Source organism: Anser brachyrhynchus (assembly GCF_964034855.1).
Source record: "Anser brachyrhynchus genome assembly, chromosome: 2".
Classification (NCBI taxonomy): Eukaryota; Metazoa; Chordata; class Aves; order Anseriformes; family Anatidae; genus Anser; species Anser brachyrhynchus.
In genome coordinates, this window is record NC_137695.1 from 136,891,860 (window position 1) to 136,915,758 (window position 23,899).

General features: G+C 40.3%; 2 protein-coding genes across 6 annotated transcripts in view; one reads left to right on the forward strand and one right to left on the reverse strand.

Annotated features, from left to right (window-relative positions):
- RAD54B (RAD54 homolog B) overlaps window positions 1-4,436 on the reverse strand; it is a 73,034-nt gene extending 68,598 nt beyond the window's left edge. The window contains exons 1-3 of one of the 5 annotated variants that reach the window (XM_080580604.1): window positions 4,216-4,436; window positions 1,298-1,451; window positions 455-629 (exon numbers count right to left, since the gene is read on the reverse strand). In XM_080580604.1, the coding sequence (XP_080436730.1) occupies window positions 455-629; window positions 1,298-1,451; window positions 4,216-4,304 (418 nt within the window). In that variant the 5' untranslated portion in view covers window positions 4,305-4,436. Of the gene's footprint in view, window positions 1-8; window positions 164-454; window positions 630-1,297; window positions 1,452-3,863; window positions 4,153-4,215 lie in introns of those variants that run through there. The other 4 variants (XM_080580603.1, XM_080580606.1, XM_080580605.1 and 1 more) reach the window with 4 other exon arrangements.
- LOC308189950 (RING finger protein 151-like) lies at window positions 4,325-20,702 on the forward strand. The gene is made up of 8 exons (XM_080580613.1): window positions 4,325-4,456; window positions 6,042-6,138; window positions 8,324-8,440; window positions 9,456-9,681; window positions 10,737-10,876; window positions 12,693-12,855; window positions 14,211-14,331; window positions 15,300-20,702. Exons 4-8 carry the CDS (start codon window positions 9,476-9,478, stop codon window positions 15,534-15,536), a joined length of 867 nt encoding a protein of 288 aa, XP_080436739.1. The 5' UTR covers window positions 4,325-4,456; window positions 6,042-6,138; window positions 8,324-8,440; window positions 9,456-9,475; the 3' UTR covers window positions 15,537-20,702.
- Window positions 20,703-23,899: the final 3,197 nt, after the last annotated feature.

Sequence of the window (23,899 nt, forward strand, 5' to 3'; positions counted from 1 at the left end):
ATACCCACCAGATACGCCGAAGAAAACTGCTCAGGTCTTGCATTGAAGAAAGTCTCGGAAAAATGTGAATTCCCTCAGTACGGTTAGCATTCTCTGCATGAGGCCAACAACGTATCCAAATCACAACACTTTTTATTAGTTAAGGTATCCCAACTTTCTTTGTGACGTTACCCTGGGTAAGAGCAAGTTGATTATAAGTACTCTTCTGGAAGACGCACACCTGAATAGCAGCACTACCAACTGCCACTTAAAATGTCAACTTTTTTAGTTTGTTTTCCATTTAAGAGAATCATTTAGTGTCTGTTCCTGTCACACTCTACCAATTAGAACACCAAATAACGGTCCCATTGCACAACATGTTAGTATTTCATAAAAGTTTAGGAAGTAGCACGTCACTCGCAAGCTTTTAAATTCTCTCACGTTACGCAGCAGTAAGTAAGAAAGAGCATCTTACCAGCTTTGGGCGTACTTAGCATTTTCATTTCCAACCTGCTGCACTTATTACCGCTGTTACACGCTGTTGTTGTCTTTACTTTTCCAGTTGAGTCCACAGACTGTGTAAAATTTACATTTTGATTCTGGCGGTATATTTTAGAAAGCCCTGAAGCGCTTCCCTGTTGCTCATTTACCTGCAAAAGAGCAACAAGATCAAGATAGAATTTCCTTCAAGCAGTTGAAGAGAAATGTAAAAAAGAGCAACAAGAAGGGATTTTAATAGATGTGTGATCCTCACTATCAAACTATCTAGATAAACATATACATCCCTACACAAATATACGCATCCCAATGTTCAGAACAGTAAGTGCAGGAACAAAATACCAAACACCAGTTGTGCAAGTAGTTTATGACTTAATAGAAGTCTTCTACAGATAAAATTAATAAAAACTGTGGTGCTCTTTCTGGACGATACTAAAGGTTTCAGAGGAAGTTTCTTTTAGCAAATCTGCAACCCAATGTATTGGCATTTCATTAGTAAGTATCGTGTTTTCTGAAACTGCTTTTGTCACAGCATTCCAAACATTTGAATTCAAAGTCCAGGCCAACGTGCCTCATCTGCACCGAGAACTGTATTTGGGCTCAATACTAATTACCTTTATTTATTCTAAGGACATTTTTCTGCATGCATTTCAGAGTGAGAGAAACCTACCCAAGATGCAAGATCAAATCTTGTAAGAGCAAAGGTATCAAAGTCTATTTGAAACAGACTAAGCTGGAATTGTCTGTGCTGAGCTCAATGCTACCTTTTACTAACAACGGTGTTCAAACAGATATAATTTTTAGTGCACTGTTCACTTACCTCCTTTAATTTCATGTCTTGGTCCACCTCCTTAGTTTCAGTCTTGGGACGAAGTGCATTACTTTTTCCTGGAGGTATAAACCTCGGCTTTTTGGCTACATTTCCTAGCACTTGACTTGGAGCTGCCGATCGCCTCATATTTGGTTGAACTGCTCTGGAAGGAACGAAGCAGATAGGACAACTGCAGTCAGAACAGGCTTTATATATATATAAATATATCCATAGGGGACACTATAAACACACTTTTAAAAACAACAATAAACAAACAAACATAAACTTGCATAGCATAAAAGATCTTGGAGGTCTTTTCCAACCTTTATGATTCTGTGATTTTCAAATAACAATTTTAATTCATAAACATAACACAACATATGAAAAAGAAATATAATTGTAATGCCTTAAGTACTAAGATAAACTACAGCAATTTCTGAAGTTGAACATTTCCTTTTTTGTTTGAAAAGTCAGAACAGCATGTTCTCAAGAGCAAGAAACGCTCTGGAGATGAATGGTATAGAACTTCTTATCAACTGCCATGTCATCTTTCTAATCATTGACTGAGGTAGCAGAACTAACTATTCTAAAAACTTAAAACATAATTTTGAAAAAAACAGTATTAGTAAACAACAAACAAGGAATGGTTAAGTTACATATTTCTGGAAGTAGCATTTTGCATCAGACAGCCAATTATATAGAATCATAGAGTGGTTTGAATTGAAAAAAACTTTAATTGAAAATCAAACTGCTCTGCAGCAAAAAGAGGCTGCGATGTACAAGGCCTCTGAGCTGCTCTGATGCAAAAGACAAAAGGTGGGTGGGGAAGGAGGCCAAGAGTGCAAGGACAGAAAGTCTACTCTCATGTTTAGAAAAGTAGTCCCCTTTGAGAACTGGATGTTGCTTGCATTTTTTCTAGTGTTCCTTTGTGGTGTAAGGAAAGTCATTTAACCCAAACTTTTCGGCAGCAGAGATTTGTCCGAGTGCCTGATTTGAGAATCAGTCTCATTTGTAGTAATACTGAACACTCGCAGGTGCAACTGGAAGGTGTAGTCTGAACACATTAACTGTAGAATGACAGAATGGTTTGGGTTGGAAGGGACCTTAAAGCCCACCCAGCTCCAGCCCCCTGCCATGGGCAGGGACACCTCCCACCACACCAGGTTGCCCAAAGCCCCATCCAGCCTGGCCTTGAGCACCTCCAGAGATGGGGCATCCACAGCTTCTCTGGGCAGCTTGTGCCAGAGCCTCACGACTTCTTCCTAATGTCTAATCAAAATCTCTGATTAGATTTGGATATTGGTCATTCCAGTATCTATTTAGAATTCAGCAAAGAACGATCTCAAAATTACAGCTGACATTATCACTCTGAACTATGTGCACTTGAACAGTGGAAGGAATGTACTAGGTGTTTTCCACTGAAATAGAAGACCATTATTCCCCCAACCAACCTCAGAATAAAACCAAACATACACTAAAGTTAATATGGCAAAGTATACCTGCAACCATTTGAATAAAAAGCAACAATCTTAATACTTAAAACAAGAAAAAAATAAACCAGTAAAGTAACCCAGAAGCTCAAATGACAAAGATAAGCATGGCACAGCAATTTATAAACATACTTTTACCAACTGCAGATACAATCACGTCTACCATCCTCAAAGTATTATTTGCATCCTGTTCCAAGAAGCACTGTGCTTATTTTTTTCTTTTACACTATTCTGCACTCCAGTGGCCTACCAGGGCACAACAACCTTTCTTTCCCAGGTTTGCACAGAACTAGTAACGGAGCACTATTAAAACACTTTGCAGACATGCAGACACTATCTACACTGCTGACGGTACTGCTCTCTGTTACATCTGCACATATTTGCATGATTTGCACATATATGATGCTGTTTCTAGATGTAAATCTTGATGACAAAGCAGCCTCCTATAACTGTTATTACTTCTACTGTGGCTGTGCTGTTAAAAAAAACAAGGAAAGAAGAGGCCTCTGTCAACAGTTCTGGCAGTTCACACAAATTAGGCCTTCTGAACAGCACCGTTAGCACATGTGCTTCAGCTAATGGGATAAGGGAATAGCTCTGTCATGGTAACAGGAGGGTGGTCAAGAAATGGGCCTTCTCTACCCAGCCCTGTAGGTGACGGTGACACTTGGTCTTTTAGATAGGATGGAAGCAGGCGTAGCTGGGTCAAGGAATAGCTCCGCATTCCAGCTAATTCGACTGACAACCAAATGTGCCCTTTGTAAGGAGTGCCACCAACTGGAATCATCCCATTCCTTCGACTCATTGGGGTTGGTTCCAGGGAAACTGCTGGAGGCAATGATAAAAGCGCAGCTTTTATTAGTGACCCAGCCAGACCAGAATAAGCGTACCATGAAACCACAGCCTAAAACACCTCCCGAATGCACCTGTTTTTGCAAGCAATGTACTCGGTGGTGTTTTTCTCTCTTAACATCTGCATTAAAAGGAAACACATACGCAGAAAGTACTTCAAAACTGTACACGTTCAGCTCAACGCCGTGCAGCACCCCGCCACAGGCTGCGAGGTCAGCCATTTTAGCACCAACCTAAGGGGCTGCTCCCTCCAACGCTGGAGCTTCCTGGCACACCTGAGCAGGCTGAATGCTTTCTGGACGCGGTCAGGAAGCTGTAACACGGGACTAACTTTTAGTTATTTTTTTGCAGGCAGCGAGCTGTCCCCTTGGGTATCGGGATTACTTGGAGGTGACCCGAAATGAGTAGTAACTGCAAGGATTTGGGCACAAAATCGCCGCGATTGCTGCTAGCTACCCACAAACGTAACTAAAAGAACTAATTAGGGAAGCTGCCTCCCACAGGAGGCACGCAGGAGACCCGTGAGGGCTGGAGCCGCCCGAACAGCACCCCCGCCCTGCTCCCCGCCCGCCGCCCCTGCCGTACCTCAGGCCCGGCCGCTCAATTCGCCCGCCGCCGCCACCCGCCGGCCGCGCCGCGCATGCGCCGGACATCTCGCCTCGGCGAGCGCGCATGGCCCGGAGGCAGGGAGCCGCCCTGCGCCACACACAAGATGGCGGCCGGGCCGCGCTGGGGCGGGAAGGGCGACGCGCTGCTGTCAAGCGGCGCTGCCGCAAAAGGGCCGTGTTTGCGGCGGGCGGGGCCGTGAGGCGAGCGTCGGCGGCAGGTGGGTGCTCGCTGTGTGCCCTAAATTCCCTGTAATGGGCGTTAGAGGGGCTTTTATGGCAGAAATCAGCCCCCCTCCGCCCCGCGAAGGGGCGTTGGTGGCCCCTCCGGTCCCGCTGCCTCGCCCTGGTTCCCCTCACGGCTCTGCTGAGCCGCCTGCGGGCAGGGCAGGGCAGGGCAGCGGGTGCTGCTGTGGGGAAGGGCCGAGGGAGGGGAGCCGGGGGATACATCGGGGGGCAGCTCGGCTTAGGCTGCTGTGGGAACCGTGTTGAGGTGAAAACTTGTAGGGCTTGTGGCAATTCGCTCTTGAAAGCAGTTAGTGCCCCGCTATACGCCAAGTGGCTGTAGAAATAGCATGTGTTGGTACAGTTGAAGGGGTTAGTCTGCTTCTTCAGGCATTAACGGTGTCTTAAACTGGCTTATAGTGACTGTGGTGTTGCCATAAGACACCCTAAAATGTCATTTTTGTGTTGTGGTGTGTTTGTGAAAATAGGAGCTGAAGCCGTAGCATGTTAATGGCACCCCAGTGCTGGGCCCTGCACAAATTGTTTGTTCTTCCACTCAGGGCTTTTGGAAATGTGTCTTAGTGATGCACATTTAGTGCCATCGTGATTCTAACAGCCTTTAGTTTGTCGCATAAAAAGAAACATTTTTTAAAAAAATTCAGGAACTACCTTAGAAGAAAAAAATGCAGGTCGCTAATATATCACAGTCCTGATTTTACAACGGAATGGCTTTGATGAGTGCTAGGTATTTGGCAAGCTGTTCCACTACATTGGTGGGACCTGCCTACCACCTGTATTTTCCCTACTTTTATACCCACAAAAAAATCCCTGGAGGCAGAGCAGACCGTACATAGCTTAGGGCTGCCTTCAAGTGTGTGTCTGCCTGGCAAACGTGGGCTGACAGCTGCTGAAAAAGGATTTAATATCGGTGCTGGTTGGTCTGGGATGGAGTTAATATTCTTCATGGTAGCCGTTATGGTGCTGTGCGTTGGATTTGTGATGAAAACAGCGTTGATAACACACCAGTGCTTTAGCTGGTGCTGAGCAGCACTGATACACAGTCAAAATCTCTTCATTTCCATGCTGCCCTGCCAGCAGGGAGCCTGGGGGTGCGGCAGCAGCTGGGAGGGAACACAGCCTGGCCAGCTGGCCCAAACGGACCGAAGGGATATCCCGTGCCATGTGAGGTTGTGCTCAGCAATAAAGCCAGGGGGAAGTTTGCCAGGGCTGCTGTTGCTCAGAAGCTGGCTGGGAATCAGTTTGCTGGTGTTGAGCAGTTCCGTTTTACATTGCTTGTTTTCCTTGGGTTTGTTTCTCTTTGTGTTTTTTCCTTGTTGTTTTATTTTTTTACTTGTTAAATTGTCTTTATCTAAACCCCCAAATTTTCTCACTTTTACCCTTCTGATTCTCTCCCCCATCCTGCTGTGGGGTGAGCAAGCAGCTGCGTGGTGCTTAGCTGTCTACTAGGGTTAAGCCACAACACTGGGAGAGATCGTTGCATGTCATGGGGAAGAAAAAAAAACATTTGAAACAGTGGAAAAGTGAATAGCATGCGATAGCTTCTGGTTTCTTGCCTTCCAGGTTTGGCATCTGCAAATTCCAGATTTCCTCAGGGACAGCACTGCTGGCAACGGCGAGGTGATGGGCAGAGTTCTGGACCAGAGAAACCAAAGGCAAAGTAAGGTTTGGAACTGTTAGTGGAGTGTGAGAAGGCAGTGACACCTGGTGTAGTTTCAAAGTCAGGAAAGGAGAAATTACTGGGAGGGAGCAGAAGTTGAAAATGATATAATTCTGCGGTGAAAGCACTGAGCAAAGTGATCTGTACTGCAAGAGTGCATGGCATCTAGCTGATGTTCTCCCTCCACTTGTATCTTAACTAAGTACATCTCTTGAAGGGAAGGCTGTCTGTGGTCTCAGACTAAAAATGCTCCTTGACCCATAGTACAAGCAGCAAGGATTGTGGTGTTATGTAGGGATGTTGCTGCTCCAGCATCAGACCTTAAAACATACTGACCTTCTCATCAGAAACCCCATTGATTGTATTGTTTGCCTCAGAGTTCTCATCCACTCTCCATCTGAACTTTGGGCACACTCTCAGCTCTTTAGGTTGAGGCTTTTTGTATATATAAATACGCGTGGGTGTGCATGTATATGTATTTTTATATATATATATATATTTATATGTACACACATTTGTCGCACTCGTTTTTCTGTCAAGCACGAAGGAAGTTTTGGTTTCCCGCTCAATAAAAATGCTCTTTTGTGCATTCTGATACTCTTGAAACTTGCCGAAATAAGCTAAACAGTGCCTTGAAGATTTAGTGTTTGGGGATCAACAGAGTGTGTGCAAGCTGTAGCTTACAGCGTCCCCAATTCCCATGGAAAAGAAACCCTGGAACAGCAGAAATACAGAGTTTTGCTGATACTTCTTATGTCTCTGTGAAAGTTTCCCAAAAGCTGAATCCTCTGGGATCCGCCAAGCCAAATCAAAACCTTAGGCTTGCAATTCAAATGATAGAATGTCGTGGGCCATTTAACACTCCTCCAGCACAAACGTGCTGTATGGTTCAGTGCTTTCATCAGTACTGGGGGCTGGTACTTAACTTCACGTTTTGTTACTAATAGCTTTGCTCTCCACTTCTTAAACTTCCCCCTGTGTTCCCTGCTGCTCTTGCAATGACAGCTCTGTGCAAACATACTGCTTGTTTTGTTTACCCTCAACTAGCAAAGTCCTGAATTTCCTGTCTTTGCAGGAGACCTGTATAAACATACAACATACAAGGAAACAGTGGTATGAAAAAGATTATTGTCTTTATAATACAGTATTTGCTTGAGCAGGCTCTTCTAAAACACAAAACGTCTGTGCTGTCACCACAGGAATGGCATATCCAAGAGACCTGTGTGTTTAGGTGGCCTGTCCTGTTGATGAGAACATCATCACAGAGCTAAATGCAGACTGTGAAATCTACCTGAGGCCTTGTCAGGAGTCTGGACTGTGCTACATGCTGCTGTGGCTGTGCTGTAAGCATGCCGCTGGGAACAAAGCACCACATTGAAACCGTAGCAGATGACGTGTTTTGTTTGGGTAGTGTACACGCTTGCCTGTGTTACGTATGCTCTCATTGCAGATTTTATTAACTTTAATCTTAAGTCACCCTGTTAACGCAAGCATCTCTCATGTTCAGTGGAGATATGCTTTGTTACTCCGATGTATAAGATCTTCCAAATTCCAGATTTATATTGCATTAATGAAGAGGAACTACCAAGTTTTTTTTTTTTCCCCTCTAGAGCAAAATATTACTTTAGTCATTAGAGATCCTTACTGTTCTTAAACAGGTCTAATTCAGACTGAGAGCACCCTAGACAAATAAATCAGAACTCTGGCCAGCTAGCACAGATTATCTTTGAATGTTTTATTGCAATTACTAAATATTGTCCTAGGGGATTTAAGTGATGAATTCCTTTCTAATTTTTTTAAGTATGCAACCTGAGTTATGCTATTTACCAATGCTATGAACTTGACTGTGATAGTTTTATTTTAAGAATGGACTGTGTAGCGTCCATTAAAACTAGGTTAATTAAGAAACATCATTTTAAGGAATAGGATTTTAACAGATTTCAGTTGCTACTTTTCAATAATACTGAGTTCTGTTGTCAAAGAGAGACTGATGATTTTTTTCCCCTACTCTAGTCGGATGTCTTGTGTTGAATTACAGGTTTTACAGTGACGTACTTTTAAAAGCTTTGTTTTAATGTTTTAATGCTGTTAGGGCAGCTTTCCATACAACAGCTGGCTGGTTAGCACAGGACTCACCAACTTAGGAAACACAACTGAGCCTTTTTCTTTCTAATTTTTCTTACAGACATAGTAAAGCAGTGAAGAGAAACTGAAGGAAAGAAGTACTGCATGTGTTAAAGATCAGAAAACTGTTTCTGAAGTATTTGGGCAAACAAGTATATAAGTAGTAAAATTTAAAAAGGTAAGACATTTTCCTTTTTGTTTGTTTCTTTTATTTAGAAAATCTCGTAACTAATTAACCTGTAAACCCTGAGTGGGTTTACAGAAGTGATTTTGTACATTAAGGAGGAAAGCAAAATCTAAAACACTTTTTTTTTTTTTTTAAGGGAATTCTGAGTTTTGCCAAATTTTAATAGGCTTTTCCTGATAGGATTTTGTTAAAGGTAGAATGCTTCTTAGTTTTTCTTCACAAAACTTTCAAATCAATTTAAAAGGTACTCAGTTTTATAAAATAGATCCTGTAGGAGAAGACGGTAGCTCGTCATGATTTCAGGGCTATCATGAGGATAAATTTTGGCTTTTTTTTTTTATCATAAGTTTGGGCTTTTTTCTCCTCCCAAATATTAAGTATTTCTCTAGGCATGTGGAGATTTCATGCTCTTCCCTCTGGAATGGAAGTCAACAATGAGTAGAGAATCTTAGGTGGTTTTTGTTTGTTTGTTTTGTTTATTTTTTTGTTCCCTCCAGTATGAAAGCAACACAAAGGTATACGTAGTTCATAAATACAAAGTCTGCTGGCTGATACTACCACAGCTACTGGCTGTAAGGATCCTGTTTTGTAAGTTTGTTAGGCATTATATAAAAGGCATGAAAATGGAAAGCAAACACTTACTTTTGAAATTTTTTGCCAATTCTGCTTCAGATAGGATTCAAGTAGAAACTATGTGTATCCCAGCGCCTGCTAGAGCTGTGTTTGGTAACAGTTGGGAACGTATCTGCTAAAATCTTTGCTTTCAAAATGCAGAGAATCTTGATATAAAATTGGGATGCTGTCCTCCAGCAGTACAATCTCACATTCTCAGTTAATTCTTGAAGTCTCCAAAGTATGCAAGTGCTTGTGTTTTCACAGGTAAAGTTCTATATTCGGCTTAAGTTCTCTATGTTTCTAGATTTTGCTTCCAGGCCTTTTGTGGATCTGGCTGTAGATAAAGGACAAAGAGGACGAAGGCTGCTTTATTTCTTTCTTGTTTTAATAGGTTAAAAGTGTGTGGGAAGCATGGGTTATGATATCGAGCGTTTTGTTGGCTACGTTAACGAAGGGCTCTTATGCTCCATCTGCCGTGATGTGTTAGAAGATCCACTACAGGCTCCTTGTGAACACGCTTTCTGTACTGCTTGTATACACGGGTGGCTCGTTCATCACAGTAACTGCCCTGAAGACAGACAAGTGGTTGATGTGTCTATGCTACGACCTCTGTACAGGTATACAATGACCTCCCTGTATGTTAAAATTGCATGAATTCAGGGTTTTTCATCTCTTGTCATTTACTTTCACCCATTTTCTGTCTATGGCAGAAACTGATGACTTGCACGCAAGCATTAGCATTTTGTATTCATTATAACCACCTACCTTTGGAGGTATGAAGGTTTCAAAATGGAAAGAACACGTCTGTTCTCCACCTTTTTATATCTTGAGTGCTGATTATAGATGTGTGCCTGGATATTACTCTGAATGTCTTCTACAGCAGCAAAACTTTCCCATATCTTTTCAGAGAAAAGTGGGCAATGCAGTTCTTGAGAACGAACTGAACACTGTATATCTGTTGTTTTTCTTTTCAGTCTTACAATTAGTTCTCTTTTTTGTAATTCCTGCTATCATCGATACTGAGCTTCATCAGTAGACACTGCTTGGTGTTTAACCCTTGCATTGTCTGATTTTGCTCAGATTAATAGTTACATTTAAAATCTTCAGCTGCATGCATTAAATTAACTCCATTAGTACTCCCATTATTTTTCTCACTAATGAGAGTTCACTGTATTGAAAGTTGAAATATAATGTAGACAGTTCCATTTATACATTGTTCAATTTACACATTGAACAAAAAAACACTACATTGTTCAATTTTAGAGTTCAATTTATACATTGTTTAGTCTGTACTCACTGTGGCCAGTCTGCTTTGGCATGTTTATAAACACAAGCTAAAACTGAAATGACGAATGATTAGCCGAAGTGTTTGGTGATATCTGCAGAACTAATGAAAAGGCACAGTTGAATTCTTTATTTCTGAATTATTATTTTTATATTTGCACATTTGATTGTGGAGACTGAGTTTTCCATTAACATTCAATTGTTTATTTTAAGCCTGTTCTTTTCCAATATTGTCACTTGAATGCTTAAAAATAAATAAATATGGAAACTGATTATTCACAAGTGTTTCTAATCAAAATTTGAATTTTAGTTTCTCTTCCCAAAGTAGAAAATTCATTTTTTTCAATAATGATCACAGATTTAAGAACAACTCTTCTTTTGTATGTAGATATATGAAAAATGATTTAAATCGTCTTCAGCTACACTGCAAAAACAGAGAGTATGGCTGTGAAATGGTTTGTTCTCTAGAGTCTATCGACCGGCACGAACGGGAGTGTGAATACAGTCAGATACCGTGCTCCAATGCTGGTGAGTAACATTCAAAATCAAATCCTCTATATTCAGGAAAACATGTAGTTGTCATCTTTCTGTCAACGGGGTGGCAATAATGTCCATTCATTTCTAAACATATTCAAAACTTTAGCATGATCTACTCTTTACAGCAGTATTTTTAAAGAAAATTTATTACCCATTTATGGCCGTCATGATCATTAGCAGCAAATTCTTACCCAAGAACTAACCAAAATGAATGAGAATAATTCAGACATCTCAAACTCTCAAAATTGAAAGACAAACACATACATTCACAGAAAGCGAAATAAATACAATACTATAATAATACTAAGTTTGAATTCCATTGATGTAATAGCACCTGCAGAAGTCAAATGTGTATAGGTCATAATTTATTAACAAAACAGCTAGTTGTCTGGTGCATGTGCAGCCACTCACTGTCTCTTGGTTTTAACAAAAAAGTATTTTGGAAATGAGGATTTTTAACTAAATTTTTATTAGAATTGATATGTTGGTGTTAAGGTCTTTAAAACAAACTGAAGCTTCCCAAGGAAGAAATATATTATTAAAAAGAAATGTACTGTTAAATTTTCCCAGCTTATTCTATTCACAATGTTGCATGCTCCTAGAAAGACTTAATTTCTAATTAGTGATGTTAAGGGCATAGTTAAGTCTGCCACTGTAATTAATTATGAGAAGATTAAGTTGCTAGTGTTGCTCCACTGGAAGTTACAACTTCTCTCAGTGACTATTGCAGATGCTTCAGATTAGAGACACAGTAAGAGTTACAACATCTTGTCGCTGCTATATGGCATTCAAGGTGTGAGCGTTCTTAAATCTCGTGAATTCCTTTCTCAAGAGGGCATGAGAGTATATTTTGAGTACCTCAATTACAAATCATTACAGTTTTATTAATAAAGCTCTTCTAGAGGGCTCTCTTTTGCAGTTTTCTGGTATGGTTTGTTGGCAAGTTTCAGTACTCTATTGTTTCAGTTTTCCTCTATATATTTTTATCCTTGAATTAAATGAGAGGAGCTATAATATATACTACAGCACACAGTGCCTCACAGATTGAAAGCTAAGACCATGAGTTTCAAAGTTTACTGATAAATGTAGCAAAAATTAATGTAGTGTTTATTTCTGCTTCTCCACACTTTTAATTACTACCAATTTGCAAGGTTTATATCCTGCCATTTCTGTGAAAATGTTTCTAGTTTTGCAACAGATATTAAATGTTCAAACATGATTGCTCTTGGTTTATGTGGCCTAGTATGTTATTCATAGGACCAACCAACTGGGAAAACAGTCTCACCCACTGTTTCACTACCTGTTCTAGGACCCTTTTTTGAAAATTTGATACATTTAAAAAGAAAAGAAAAGAAAAACACTGAAAAAAAAATAAAAAGAAAACATTTGCATTCTTCTTCAATTCCAAACATTACAAGCTGCTAGTGTCTTAGCTTGGCATCAGTGCTGTCATTGCTGAAGTTGGTTTAATGCCAGACCAGTGGCAGAAAACTTTACAAAAAAAAAATCACTTCTTAATCAACATTTTCAAGTAATTGTTAAATGTTTTAATAAGAGTTTTTGAGAGTGTGTATTAATTCTACTATGTGTGTTATAACTATTGAACTTAGTATTCTAAAGAACTTGCTTTTCTTCGCTTCTTAACAGATTCACAGTTGCTTATCTCAGGTTACTGCAGCTTGCTTACTTACTTGAGTGGTTATGTTATTAAAATTATTATTATATGTTATTAAAATTATTGTTATTATAAATTATTAAAATGCTTGTGTTGTAAGTGGTTGACTTCATCTTATTGTTCCCTGTTCAGGCTGTACAGTTCAGGTTGAGCGACGTAACCTTGATGTTCACTTGGCAGTGTGTGAATATCGGAGCCGTGAATGCCCCAACGGCTGTGGTTACACCATTCTCAGCGCAGAAGACACGCAGCATAACTGTGTAGCAGAGCTGAGAACCGAGCTAGAACTACTTCGGTACAAATCTGCTGTTTCTTTGGTGTTTGTGTTAGTCTGGGCCTAAAATCACTGCGTAAAGCGCTTCAAATACTAGCACTGGATGCTGGTATGTGTTAAATAGTCTGTTCATTGGTTGATACTGGTGGGCCAGGGTATTATTATTTGTCCATGCAGACTTTAAGTCCTTACTGTTTTGATTTTCTTTTGTTGTTATTTCTTGTCCAAGTTATTACAAATCCCAAAACACCATTGATTGCAGTTGAACACAGCTGTGAGCTGACTAAATAAAACAACAAAATACCTACCAAGAACCAGACTGAAGTTAAAAACTTTATTTTTCCGCTGGTCTGATATAGACCCAAAGTCACATTATTAAATAATTTAGTTTATAAATTTACAAATCCTCCCGAATATAAAAATCTCTGATTATTTTGGTTGGTATGGTCTGGTAGATTAAACCTCAAAGAGTCTAATTTTCAATTTTGATAAAATCGTGGCTTACCATTTGGTAAATACGCATCTTCTTACCAGCATTTTCTTATTTCCTCTTATATACAATAAGATATATATGCTTATATATGTGTGTATTTGTGTGCGTGTGTGTGTGTTTCTGTAGCTTTTCCTTTCCATGATATTCCAACTGGGCTGTATTTTGGTTTTGTGTGTTTGTTTTCCACGTTCTTTCCTGTTTTTTTTATCTTTCCGCTATGTCTTGTGTTCTTGAACGTTGTTGTGAAATCTGGCTCAAATCTGTTTTAAATGCCTTGAGGCACGAGGAATTCGGATATCTTGTTACTGAACCAAACAAGGTTACTGTAGTAACAGCTAGTTTTTGGCTGTGAGTCTGTGTGAGCGATTAGGTTATGCTAGTTTTATTGCTGTCGTTTAGTATCTTCCATAAAAGTGACAAGTTGACATGTTTAGCAATCCAGTAATATTCACACGTTATCCTGACTACATGTGCTTAGTAATATTAAGCAAGCATATACTATAGTAAAAGGCAGTAAATAATTTAAAGTCATAAATACATGGTCATAGAATTATTTCAGAAATACGATGCATTTTTTCCCTGTGTAGGCTGTCCAAGGTCAATCTGGTGCCCTCTCAGCAGAATACACCGTTTTTTTATGCTAGTCTTTCTTCACCAGGCCATTCCATCAGAAAAAAGGAATAACACTAAACACTGCACGATAAGCAGCAAGAATGTGTCACTGGGAAAAATTTATTGATAATACTGTCGTGCCTCCAGAGAGGCATCCTCTAGAGCATGATGGGAATCAGATCAGGCTATCTGGCTGCAAGAAGGCTTTTGGGAATTTGATTATTTTTTTTTCTGTGTTAACAAGACTTAAAAAGGATAAATACTTTTTTAGGTCAGAAATGATCTGCAGAGTGGAGGAGGCAAAGCATGAGATGGAGTCAAGGTTAGATTCACAGAGAAGGCATATGGTCCAGAAAGAGAGCATTCTGCAGAATGAGATTGAAGAACTAAAGGTAAATATGATTCCCCCCACCCCAACAGTCTAAAGTTTTGCTCTTCCAGTAGCAGTCTTTTCTTTTGTAAATGCGGAGTCCCAGATAGATGCAAGTTAAATCAAGGGTGGGAAGAGAAAAACAGATGTTAGCCAAACGCTTTGCCTGGGCTAATCAGCTCTGAGAAGCAGACTGAGTGTTGCTTTCATGCAGTTTATCTACTTCAAATTCATTTGGAGCTGGCTTGGATACCTCTGTACAAGGACTGCATTGTTCTTTGTGCATGTAACACGTCAGCAAATCAGTCTAAACCTATTTTCAGAGTCTAAACATAGCTCATACATCACAAATCAAATGTAATTAAATATCCAGCCCCCTTTTTAGTGATGTTCAAAGTGACTTAATCCAGTGCTGTGCTGAGACAGAGCCCTACTGCAGACATTGGTATTTATACTATCAGCTGTGGTCAAAAGGTTGCAAAGTTGCACTGTAAATTAAATCAAATAACAAGCAAAGCCATGTTATTTTTTCACACATCCAGTTCTTATTATATCATCAAATAACAATTATAGTAAAGCAATGGAGATACTTCAGATTATACGCTCTTCTTTTTTAATGGATTTGAGTTTTAAATCCTTGAAGAGTATATCTGAATGTAACCAATACCTTACTTTGGTAGGGGTCTTGAAATGTGAAATTTAAGCAGAAACCCGATAAATCCACTCCCAGTTTAAAATATTTTATGAGAAAACTTTTGCACTTGTCGGAAAACTGGTTTGGAATTAAAAAAAAAAAAACATCCAAGAAGGTCAATGCTGGACTGTGTCTTAAATCGTTTACGTTTTTTCTGCTATCAAAACCAGTAGATCACATCAGTGTTGCTTTTTCTTTATAATCCATCTCCCTTACATGCGTGACCAGTTCAGCCTCTTAATGCCATCAGTGGAAGAGAGTTTGTTTATTGCACTAAGCTTGTACTTGCGTTTCAGAGTCAGATGTCCCGAATGATGTCAGATGTACGTTCCCTGATGGCTGCAGAGAGGCAGCATCGTCAGGAGCTGGAGCAAGCAGAGCTGGAAAAACGGGAATTAATGGAGCTGCTGAGGGGGCTGCAGAAGGACTGTCGGTTAAGTACCACAGAGGGAAGCAGGAAGTCAACAAATTTCCGCCCGCTGACACGACTAGAGAGCGCAAAACGGAAACCCAGGGAAGTTACAGTTATCTAAACAGAAGTAAGCTCAAAAAGCATTTTTTTTCTTGATTTCTGTGACCATCTGAGAAATTTTTTTTACTCTCCGTGAATGATTGGTAAACTTCACATCATTTCTGATTTGCTTGCTTTCTTTTTTAAACCTGGATTACAACTTTCTGTCCTCCTGGGCCATAAAAACAAATGGGAGAGTTTTCTCTTACAGAACACTGGGTATTAAACCTGGTAATTTTCAAAGATGTTTGTAGCTCATGTTTTCCTAAAAAGAGGGAAGAAAACTTGATTTCTGTCTCTTCAGTGTGTCATTTACAGACCTCTTTGTACCATGAAAACTGGAATCTTTTAAAGTCAAGGATACTTAATGTTTTTTTTTTTTCTTTCCTGGTCCATTAGAGTCTGTTTCAGTCCAGTTTATGCTTATACTTGAAACAGGAAAAAAAAAGAAAATGAGATTATATCTGTAATGACATTTGGGATGTACTTAATTTGGGGAAAGTCAGTAATAGAAATTAATAGATTTTGTTTGTATCATCTGTAGGAGGTATATCTCAAAGGTAAAAAGAAAGCACTTTAAATTCTAAATCTACTGCTATGTAACAGCTTCAGGTGAGCTTGACTTACTTTAGAGCTTCTCTTAACTTCCCAGGCTGACACACACTGAAAAGATAGGTACCAGAGCCCAAGGTAATAGTGTTACCCAAAACCTGTTACACAGATCTGTGTGTAACTTAGAGTTTGTGGGAGAGGATCTTGCATTTTATTAAATAACTTGGGCTTTTCTGTGTGAAAATATTAGCTTTCGATAGGGTCCTTAAAGCCTAACTTCAGCCCATTCAGTATTCAATATTAAAAAAAAAAAAAAAACACAATATATAAATACTTTGAGTAGGGTGGTTTTAACCTGCTGGGCAGCTGAACGCCACCACAACCACTCTCTCACTCCCCCTCCTCAAAAGAAGAGGGGGAGAAGAAAGTATGAATGAAAGAAAAAGGCTCACATGTTGAGATAAGGATAATTTAATTAAAGGGGAAAGAAAGTTGGGGGGGGGGGGGGGGGGGGAACAAGCAAAGGCCACGTGGAAGCAAAGAGGGAGGGAAAAAAACACCACAATGCTCATTGATGGGAAGTAGAGAAGAAATGTTCGGCCACATCCTGGGAAGCAGGGCCTCTGCATGTGGTTGTTTGGGACGTCTTCATAAGGAGAGCCCCACCCTCTGCTTCCTTCCCCGTTCCCAGCTTTTACTGCTGAGTGCGATGTCATATGGCAGGGGATGTCCCTTCGGGCCCCCTGCCCTGCCTGTGTCCCTTCCCCACCTCTTGCCCTCCTGGTCTGGGGATGTTGGAGGGAGCCCTGGTGCCGTGCCAGTGCTGCTCAGCAACAGGCGAAGCAGCGGTGCGGTATGGGGGCTGTTCTCCCAGCAAGTGCAGAGCTACGAGTAGCTCTGGTTTTCTTCTGGCATGTTTAAGGCTATTTGAGCATTAATGTCCACAGCAGAGGAATATTTGCACAGGGGCTTGGACTTCGAGTGTCTTAGTTCTCAAGTCTGCAGCCGTATCAGAGCTAGAATTTTGTAGCAGACTGACAAATACTGGACTGAGGGGACGTATCCCTGTAAGGACTGGAGTATGAGTGAGAAATCTGTACAGCTCAAAGACTTTTATCCAAACTTCTCACAAAGCCTGTTTGCGTTGTTTTCGGAGCTATAACTAAGCCATATTCTGTCCTCTGGCGCAGCCCTTCAATGGAATAGCTGGGGGAGAACCTGGCCTCCTGTTTACTGACTGTGCTAAATCGGTTTTGACCTTTCAGGAAAGATGTGTGCAGGTGCAACGGTCTTAATAAACCAATTCTCTAGCTTCGAAAGCAAATACGATACTGTGCGTGCTTTGCTGTCACTCAGAGCCATGCTTTTATGGCTAACACCATAACCAAAGAGAGAGACAGCAGCCTCCTTTAGCACATACACTACATTAGAAAAACTTGTGGCCAGCGTTCTCTTCATTTCAGGCATTAATAAATCCTTATAACCTGTTCCTTCAGTAACACTGAAACAAACGCACACACGTTCAGTTGTTGTATGCTGAAAATCTAACACAAATAACTCTCCTGTAACATCCCTTTGTTTTTCTGAAAGAAAACATTCACAGGAAGAGCTATGACCAAATATTTATTTGGTTTTCACTTCACACTGTGTATATTCTAGATTAAACTACGCTCACTGACAGCGTTTAGGGCATTATAGCAGTCTCTTCCAATTCACGACATAGCACATCTCTTCAGCAGCCGTCTGTAACGAAGTGGGACAGTAGCGCAGTCGCTATGATTTGGGAATAATCCCCTTCATTCCCAGCAGGCACTCAGTGGTCATTTCACGTACATCTGTGTGCATACTAAAGCTGTAGGTAGAGACTTAGAAAGCTTTGATCATCTCATGTTCTCTGTGATTTTTGTGACTGTTTCAGCTTTCCCACTGATTTTTGAAGCTTCTTAGCCCCACCAGATTTCATGCTAGTAGAATCAGGATGTTTTCAGGATGTTTTTCTGTGTTCTATAACCGTGTGGTTCTGTGATGTGATTTTAATCTACCTTGGTTAATGTGAAAGAAGAAAATTCCTTCAAAATCCTACGGAACTCAGATGAGCCGGAGCATCCGTCCCAAACTGGAGGGCAGTAATGATCACCCGATCTTTTCTGATCAGAAAAAAAGCAAGTAATTAGCTGTGCTTTTTCTATAACAGGATCTCTATTTGTTTTTAAGGATTTCACCCACTGATTTTATGACTGAATTCTTTCTAATATAAGAAGTAGGGTTTATTTAGTATTTACCTAGCATTTGGCCTGCTCTCTGTCCCCTAAGCGACACGCAGGGAGGGAGCTGTGTGAGAAAACACGCCTTAGGTGGTACAATCCGTGCAGCTTCCATTTGCCAGCTCTGGAGAGTCTCAGCTTCCACTGTCGAAGTGGGGCAGTGCCTTGGGCCCCCTTGCTGCTGGAAGGACCTGTCAGCTGCGTCTCCTTTAGCAGAAAACAAGCTCACACCCATCTCTTGAACGGGGGATAGATACACTGGCTGATGGCATCTGTTTCTTCCATTTCAAGCTTGAGCCCGTTCCTCAGCGACAACTGTTCTGCGCTCAGCTTTTCCCCTACGACTGAACCACTCACAGGGCAGCGTACGCTTAACCGAGGTCATCATTCTACCTATTTCTTAAAATTAACTGGACTGAAATAGCCCATTAAAATAATGCTTTACCTGGTTTTAGCTTTTCCAGTTTCATGTATTACACAGCTCTTAACAACAGGTAGCAGAGGGCTTTCTTTATTCCTTTCAAATAGTTTTTATAAAAAGGATTAACAGACTAAGGGTCCAAATACTGTAGTAGACTTGGGGTAGGTGAAGGCACTCACTTGAAGTGCTACTTCCCAATCATCAGTTTAGGATTAGATGAAAGACTGCTAAAAGTGCATTTCCTAATTTCATTATGCGCATTCCAGCACTGAATTACTGGCAGGAATTACGCTAAATATTCTTATACTGCATCACACTCTAATGGATTCTGTTCCCTCACAATTGGACCCTAGTTCCTAAGATATATAAAAATGGTTAATCTTGTAAATTGAACAAGTAAGTACTCCAGTGGACCAGGAGCCATGCAAACAGTTGCATTTAGCAGCTAGAACAGGGAGGAGGACTGGGAGAACGACTGACTGCAGCATACCCTGTGTCTTCCCTCAGCCTGAGAGCAACGATGCAGCTGTGCCAGCTGGCTTACCAGTACGAGCTGCTGGCTTGGGGCATCACAATTAACACAGCATTAGAAATAAAACGAGAATAAGTCCTTGTCCACAACTGAGTACTAAACGTAATAGTACCAAACCTGCAACATCCTCAAACAAAACACACAGAGAGACGGTTGTAAAGTACCGGAGATTACAAGGCGTTACAATGAGTTGAGCAAATCCTTATCCTATGTTAAATTGAGTGAAAAATAATAAGGGTGTATTTGAAGAAATTAACACTTTAAAGTGAGGGGTAAGTTTGTATTTGAAAGAAAACCAACATTTACATATTTATTCTGAAAAGGCCAGTTAAAAATACCTTTAAATTAATTCCCTTAAACAGACTTCTCAACTTGAGAGGTCAAATTCAAAATACTGCTCTCTCTGCTTCCTGTAGTATTAAAGCTACATTCCCTGTTTTCCTGCTGTCTTCCCAAAGCAAAAATTTGTCAGAAGCCTCAGCCAGGGTGGACCTGTGCTGCTCAGATTATTTCGAAAGGGAAGGATGAGTTGGGAGTGCTTCTAGTAGGGTTAGCTGAGATTTGACAGAAGTGAGACTTGAGACCCCTGCATCTGAGTCAGCTGCAAGACAGAATTTCACCAGCCTTGCTCATTAAGATGACAGTTCTTAGTTAGTATTAGATTAACAGGCCTGTATGAGGTTAATTTAACAGCACAGAATGGGCGAGGTTGGCAGGACCAACAAGCTGACCAAGCAAAACGTTGACCTCAGGAGGCCAGCTGGCCCAACACCCCTGCTCAAGCAGGGCCAAGGGGAGGTTGCCCAGCACCACGGCCAGGTGGCAAATACATACACCAGAGTTTCTTGTTAGGGTAGAAGGGAATGGAAGCAGATATTCAAGCAAAAAGCCTAATACAGTGATGTATTTTGACTGGAAAAAAGTGTTTTTATCTCAACTGTTAAGTGTTTTTAAGAAATGCAATGCATTAATAGACCCTAGTTCCTAAGATATATAAAACAGTCTTGCAAATTAAGTTTTCCAGATGCTGCCCTCTCAGATGTTTCTGGCATGGTGCTTTTCTACAGCTGTTTTCCTTACAAGTGCTGGATAGTATTTAAAAGGAGCAGTACCAGCCTTTCCTTTCTCACGTACTGCTGAGCGGATGAGGTACGGTAGGTCAGGGAGATTTTACCACATTGATAGATGCCTTTACAGAGACCTACGATTCTATGCAACTTTGTATTAACAAATAACCATTGACTTGTCTTCCAGCATCATGGTTCACTGCCAGCCTAGCTACGTTTTCTACCTTTATATATACGTGGATAAAACAGTGCTTAACAGACCTTGATCTCTCGTCTGTACAAGAAACAGTATTTGTATCACTTTGAAGTACACTTTGTATAAAAGTTGAACTAATAAAGGATTATACTGTAATTAATGCAATTTGGGCCATTTCTTTCTGTTACGAAAGTTTGAGTCTCCCAGTTGCTCGGCTGAAATAGTCGCCTTCAGGCCTGCTGACTGCAGCGTGCAGGAGGTCCCGAATAAACAACGCTATCGGGTCAGTGCACTAAAGCAGTTAAGGCATTATTACCAGTTGCGCATCATGTTGCCAAACAGAGCAAATGCACAGCGCTGAACAAAGCGAGCATTAGATCAAGCAGTACCCCCTTCTCATGGATTTTTCTCCTGCCTGAATTCAGAGTTCCTGAATAGGCTAAGCAGCCATTTTTGAAGGAGGGAAGAGCTAGCAAAAGTTTACAACTGCCTAGACTGCAAGAATACAATGGTCCAGTCCTGCACAGACAGCATGAAAATAAACTGACACAAAGGGGAAAAAAAATCAATTCACCATTCATCAATTAAAGAGATCTCATCGTTAATGCCAGTTTTTCGTACACTCTGTAAGAATATATATGGACACATAATAGGAAAACAGCATGGTACTCTAGAATTTTCACTTCAGAAGGTGTATTTTTGAGATGCATTACTGGTTAGGATACAGGGCACTCTAGAGCATGACTTAGTTGCCTACAGTACTCTGCATTAACTGTCCCAAGCGTATTCTTTTACCGGATAGGAAGTAGTCAGGAGGGGAAGGCTGAAAGCCTGCATGTGATAACTACGGACAGTAGCACAGATCGTTGCAGACAACTTGCTTAGTATTTGGCCTTCAGAGGGTAGAGAACAGAGACTGGAACATGCAGAAATACTGCATAGCTGCTAGATTTTGGAAATAAAGTGTACACAACTTGTCTCACCATTATCCCATAAACTGCATTTGTCTGTGCTTGACTGTGACGTTAACTGAACCAAGGCAATTCTTGCCCTTTCAGCCAGAACAGCCTTTATTGACCATCTTCTTTCCCTACCACGCACTCGCTGGCACCAGATCTGGGTACTCAGCCCCAGGACTGTAGGAGGAAGAATTGTATCACACGGTGGATGGGTTCTACGTTACTTGCTCTTCCCAAGTGTTTTGCTCATTGGGTAAGCGTAAGGTTCACTAAACAGTAGTTTGGCATTGTTATTAGCTTCCAGCACTCCATTTAGGAAACAGAACTTGATCATTTCTTTTTGGACATGGTATGAAAAGCAAAATTTAATGCTTAGAATGTTACTTAATCATGGAAGGATTCCAGTTTTAAGAGTCAAACCAAAGAACTCAGTTTTAAACAGCATTATTTCAAGTTGAATTTATCCAGGAAAAGAACCGCTTTGCAGTGAAGGGCTACAGAACTAAATGCATTAAGACACATACTTCTTTTTCCAGTTTGACTAAATTTACAGATTGCATACATCTTAAACAACTTAAGCAACCCTTTACTTCCTCCTAGTTTGAAAATGATTAGTGTGACATGCCATATATTTTAAACTTTCAAGAACAAATACTATATATTTACATATTTATTCCATGCCTGACACTTTTCATTTCAAATTCCCTGACAGAAAACAAATGATTCATATCCCTGCTAGTTTCAAACACAGTAAAGTTTCCAAAAAGAATTAAAGAACCTTAAACACATGGTCTAAAGGTTAAACACATGGTCTAAAGGAGCAAGTTAGCTTGAAAAATATTTATGCAGTGCTCCTTAAAAAAATAGCATTAATACCTGTAATGTCTGAGAGCTCCACCCATTTTAGTCATTACAATTGCATTATTAGTGAAATTACATCTTTGTGTTATTTTTAGAATTTTAGAAATTTGATTTTTGTTCATGTCATTTTAAACAGCGTTAAAATACATACCTTTGTGAACCAGCATTATTCCCTTTCACTGCACCCAGTCCATCAGCAGAAGCTTACCACGTTCATAGGCTACGCCAACTGCCTGTGCACAGCTCTCAAACTGGGGGACGTTATGCCCCAGAGTCTCCTCAGAGAAAGCATGCACAAAACGGTTCCAATAGAACACATCTTTATTTAGCCAACCAGCAAAAAGCTAAAAAAAATCCGATCTGAAGTATGATCGTATTTTAGAAACACTTGAAATAGGTTGTTAAAGTTTATGATACTAAGCAGGCTAGCTGCCCAAGAGTAAGTTAAGATTAAGGACACTATAACTGGGCCTTATTTAAGCAGAAGACAACCCCTTTATAGCACTTTCATAATGTCAAGAAACCAAAGCATAAGTGAAAATCAAGCTCAGCTAACAGCGGAGCTTGTAAAAAAATCAAAATAAAAATGGTGTATGGCCTTCAGTAAGAACTACCACTCCTCACCCCATCCAAAAATGCAGTAAAAGGTGATTGAGAACTGGTTACTTCTAAGAAATCCCACGGAGCTCAAAGGAACACAAGTATAACATGAAAGTAAATTTAGAGCTGGATCTACTGGTAACATCTCTTCATGAATTCCTGCTTCTCAGAAGTTTTTCCTCTTTGCAATGCATCTAAACATTACAGAAACAAAAATCCAAACCATCTATTTAAAGGGAAAGTTTAGCTTTACTGCTTCGCTACATGGTCGGTTGGCTTTCCATGTCTGTGCCCTCTCCTCAACTACTTCAGTCAGCAGATAGGCAGGCAGCCATCATTAACTGCAGACTCTCAGAGGATGGGTATCTCACCGTTTTAACCTCAAAGCATACATAATCTGTTTTCCAACACAATGACACGCTCCTAATGCATGACCTGGAGTTGTAAAGCAAGTACTAGAACGTTCTCTTATTCTCACTGAGGTCAATGACAGATTTTCTACAAATTTTAACAGGAGCAAGATCTTATCCAAGCGTCTAATCATGTTACCAAAAACATACAACAAACCCCATATAAATTACAATTATGTTTGCGTTCTTTCACAGATTAATTCGTTTCAGTCAATCTTCTATCACCTGCTACTTCAACTGCTCTCAGATGTACCTCAACCATTAACAACTGAGATTGGCTAAAAAAAGGGCTAGTGGCTCTAAACCTGAGAGAAAAAAAATAGAATTGCCTTACATATATATATTTTTAATCTTCTTGCAGTAATAAGTCACACACAAAACACGTGTACCTTTCTTTTGGCACAATGAATTTTTTTTTTAAAAGTCCTTCAAGTCAACTCAACGAGGTTCTTTACTGAATGTTGTCTACTGTCCACGAAAAAATTAAAACATCCTTTCAAAAGGAACAAAAAATATACAATTG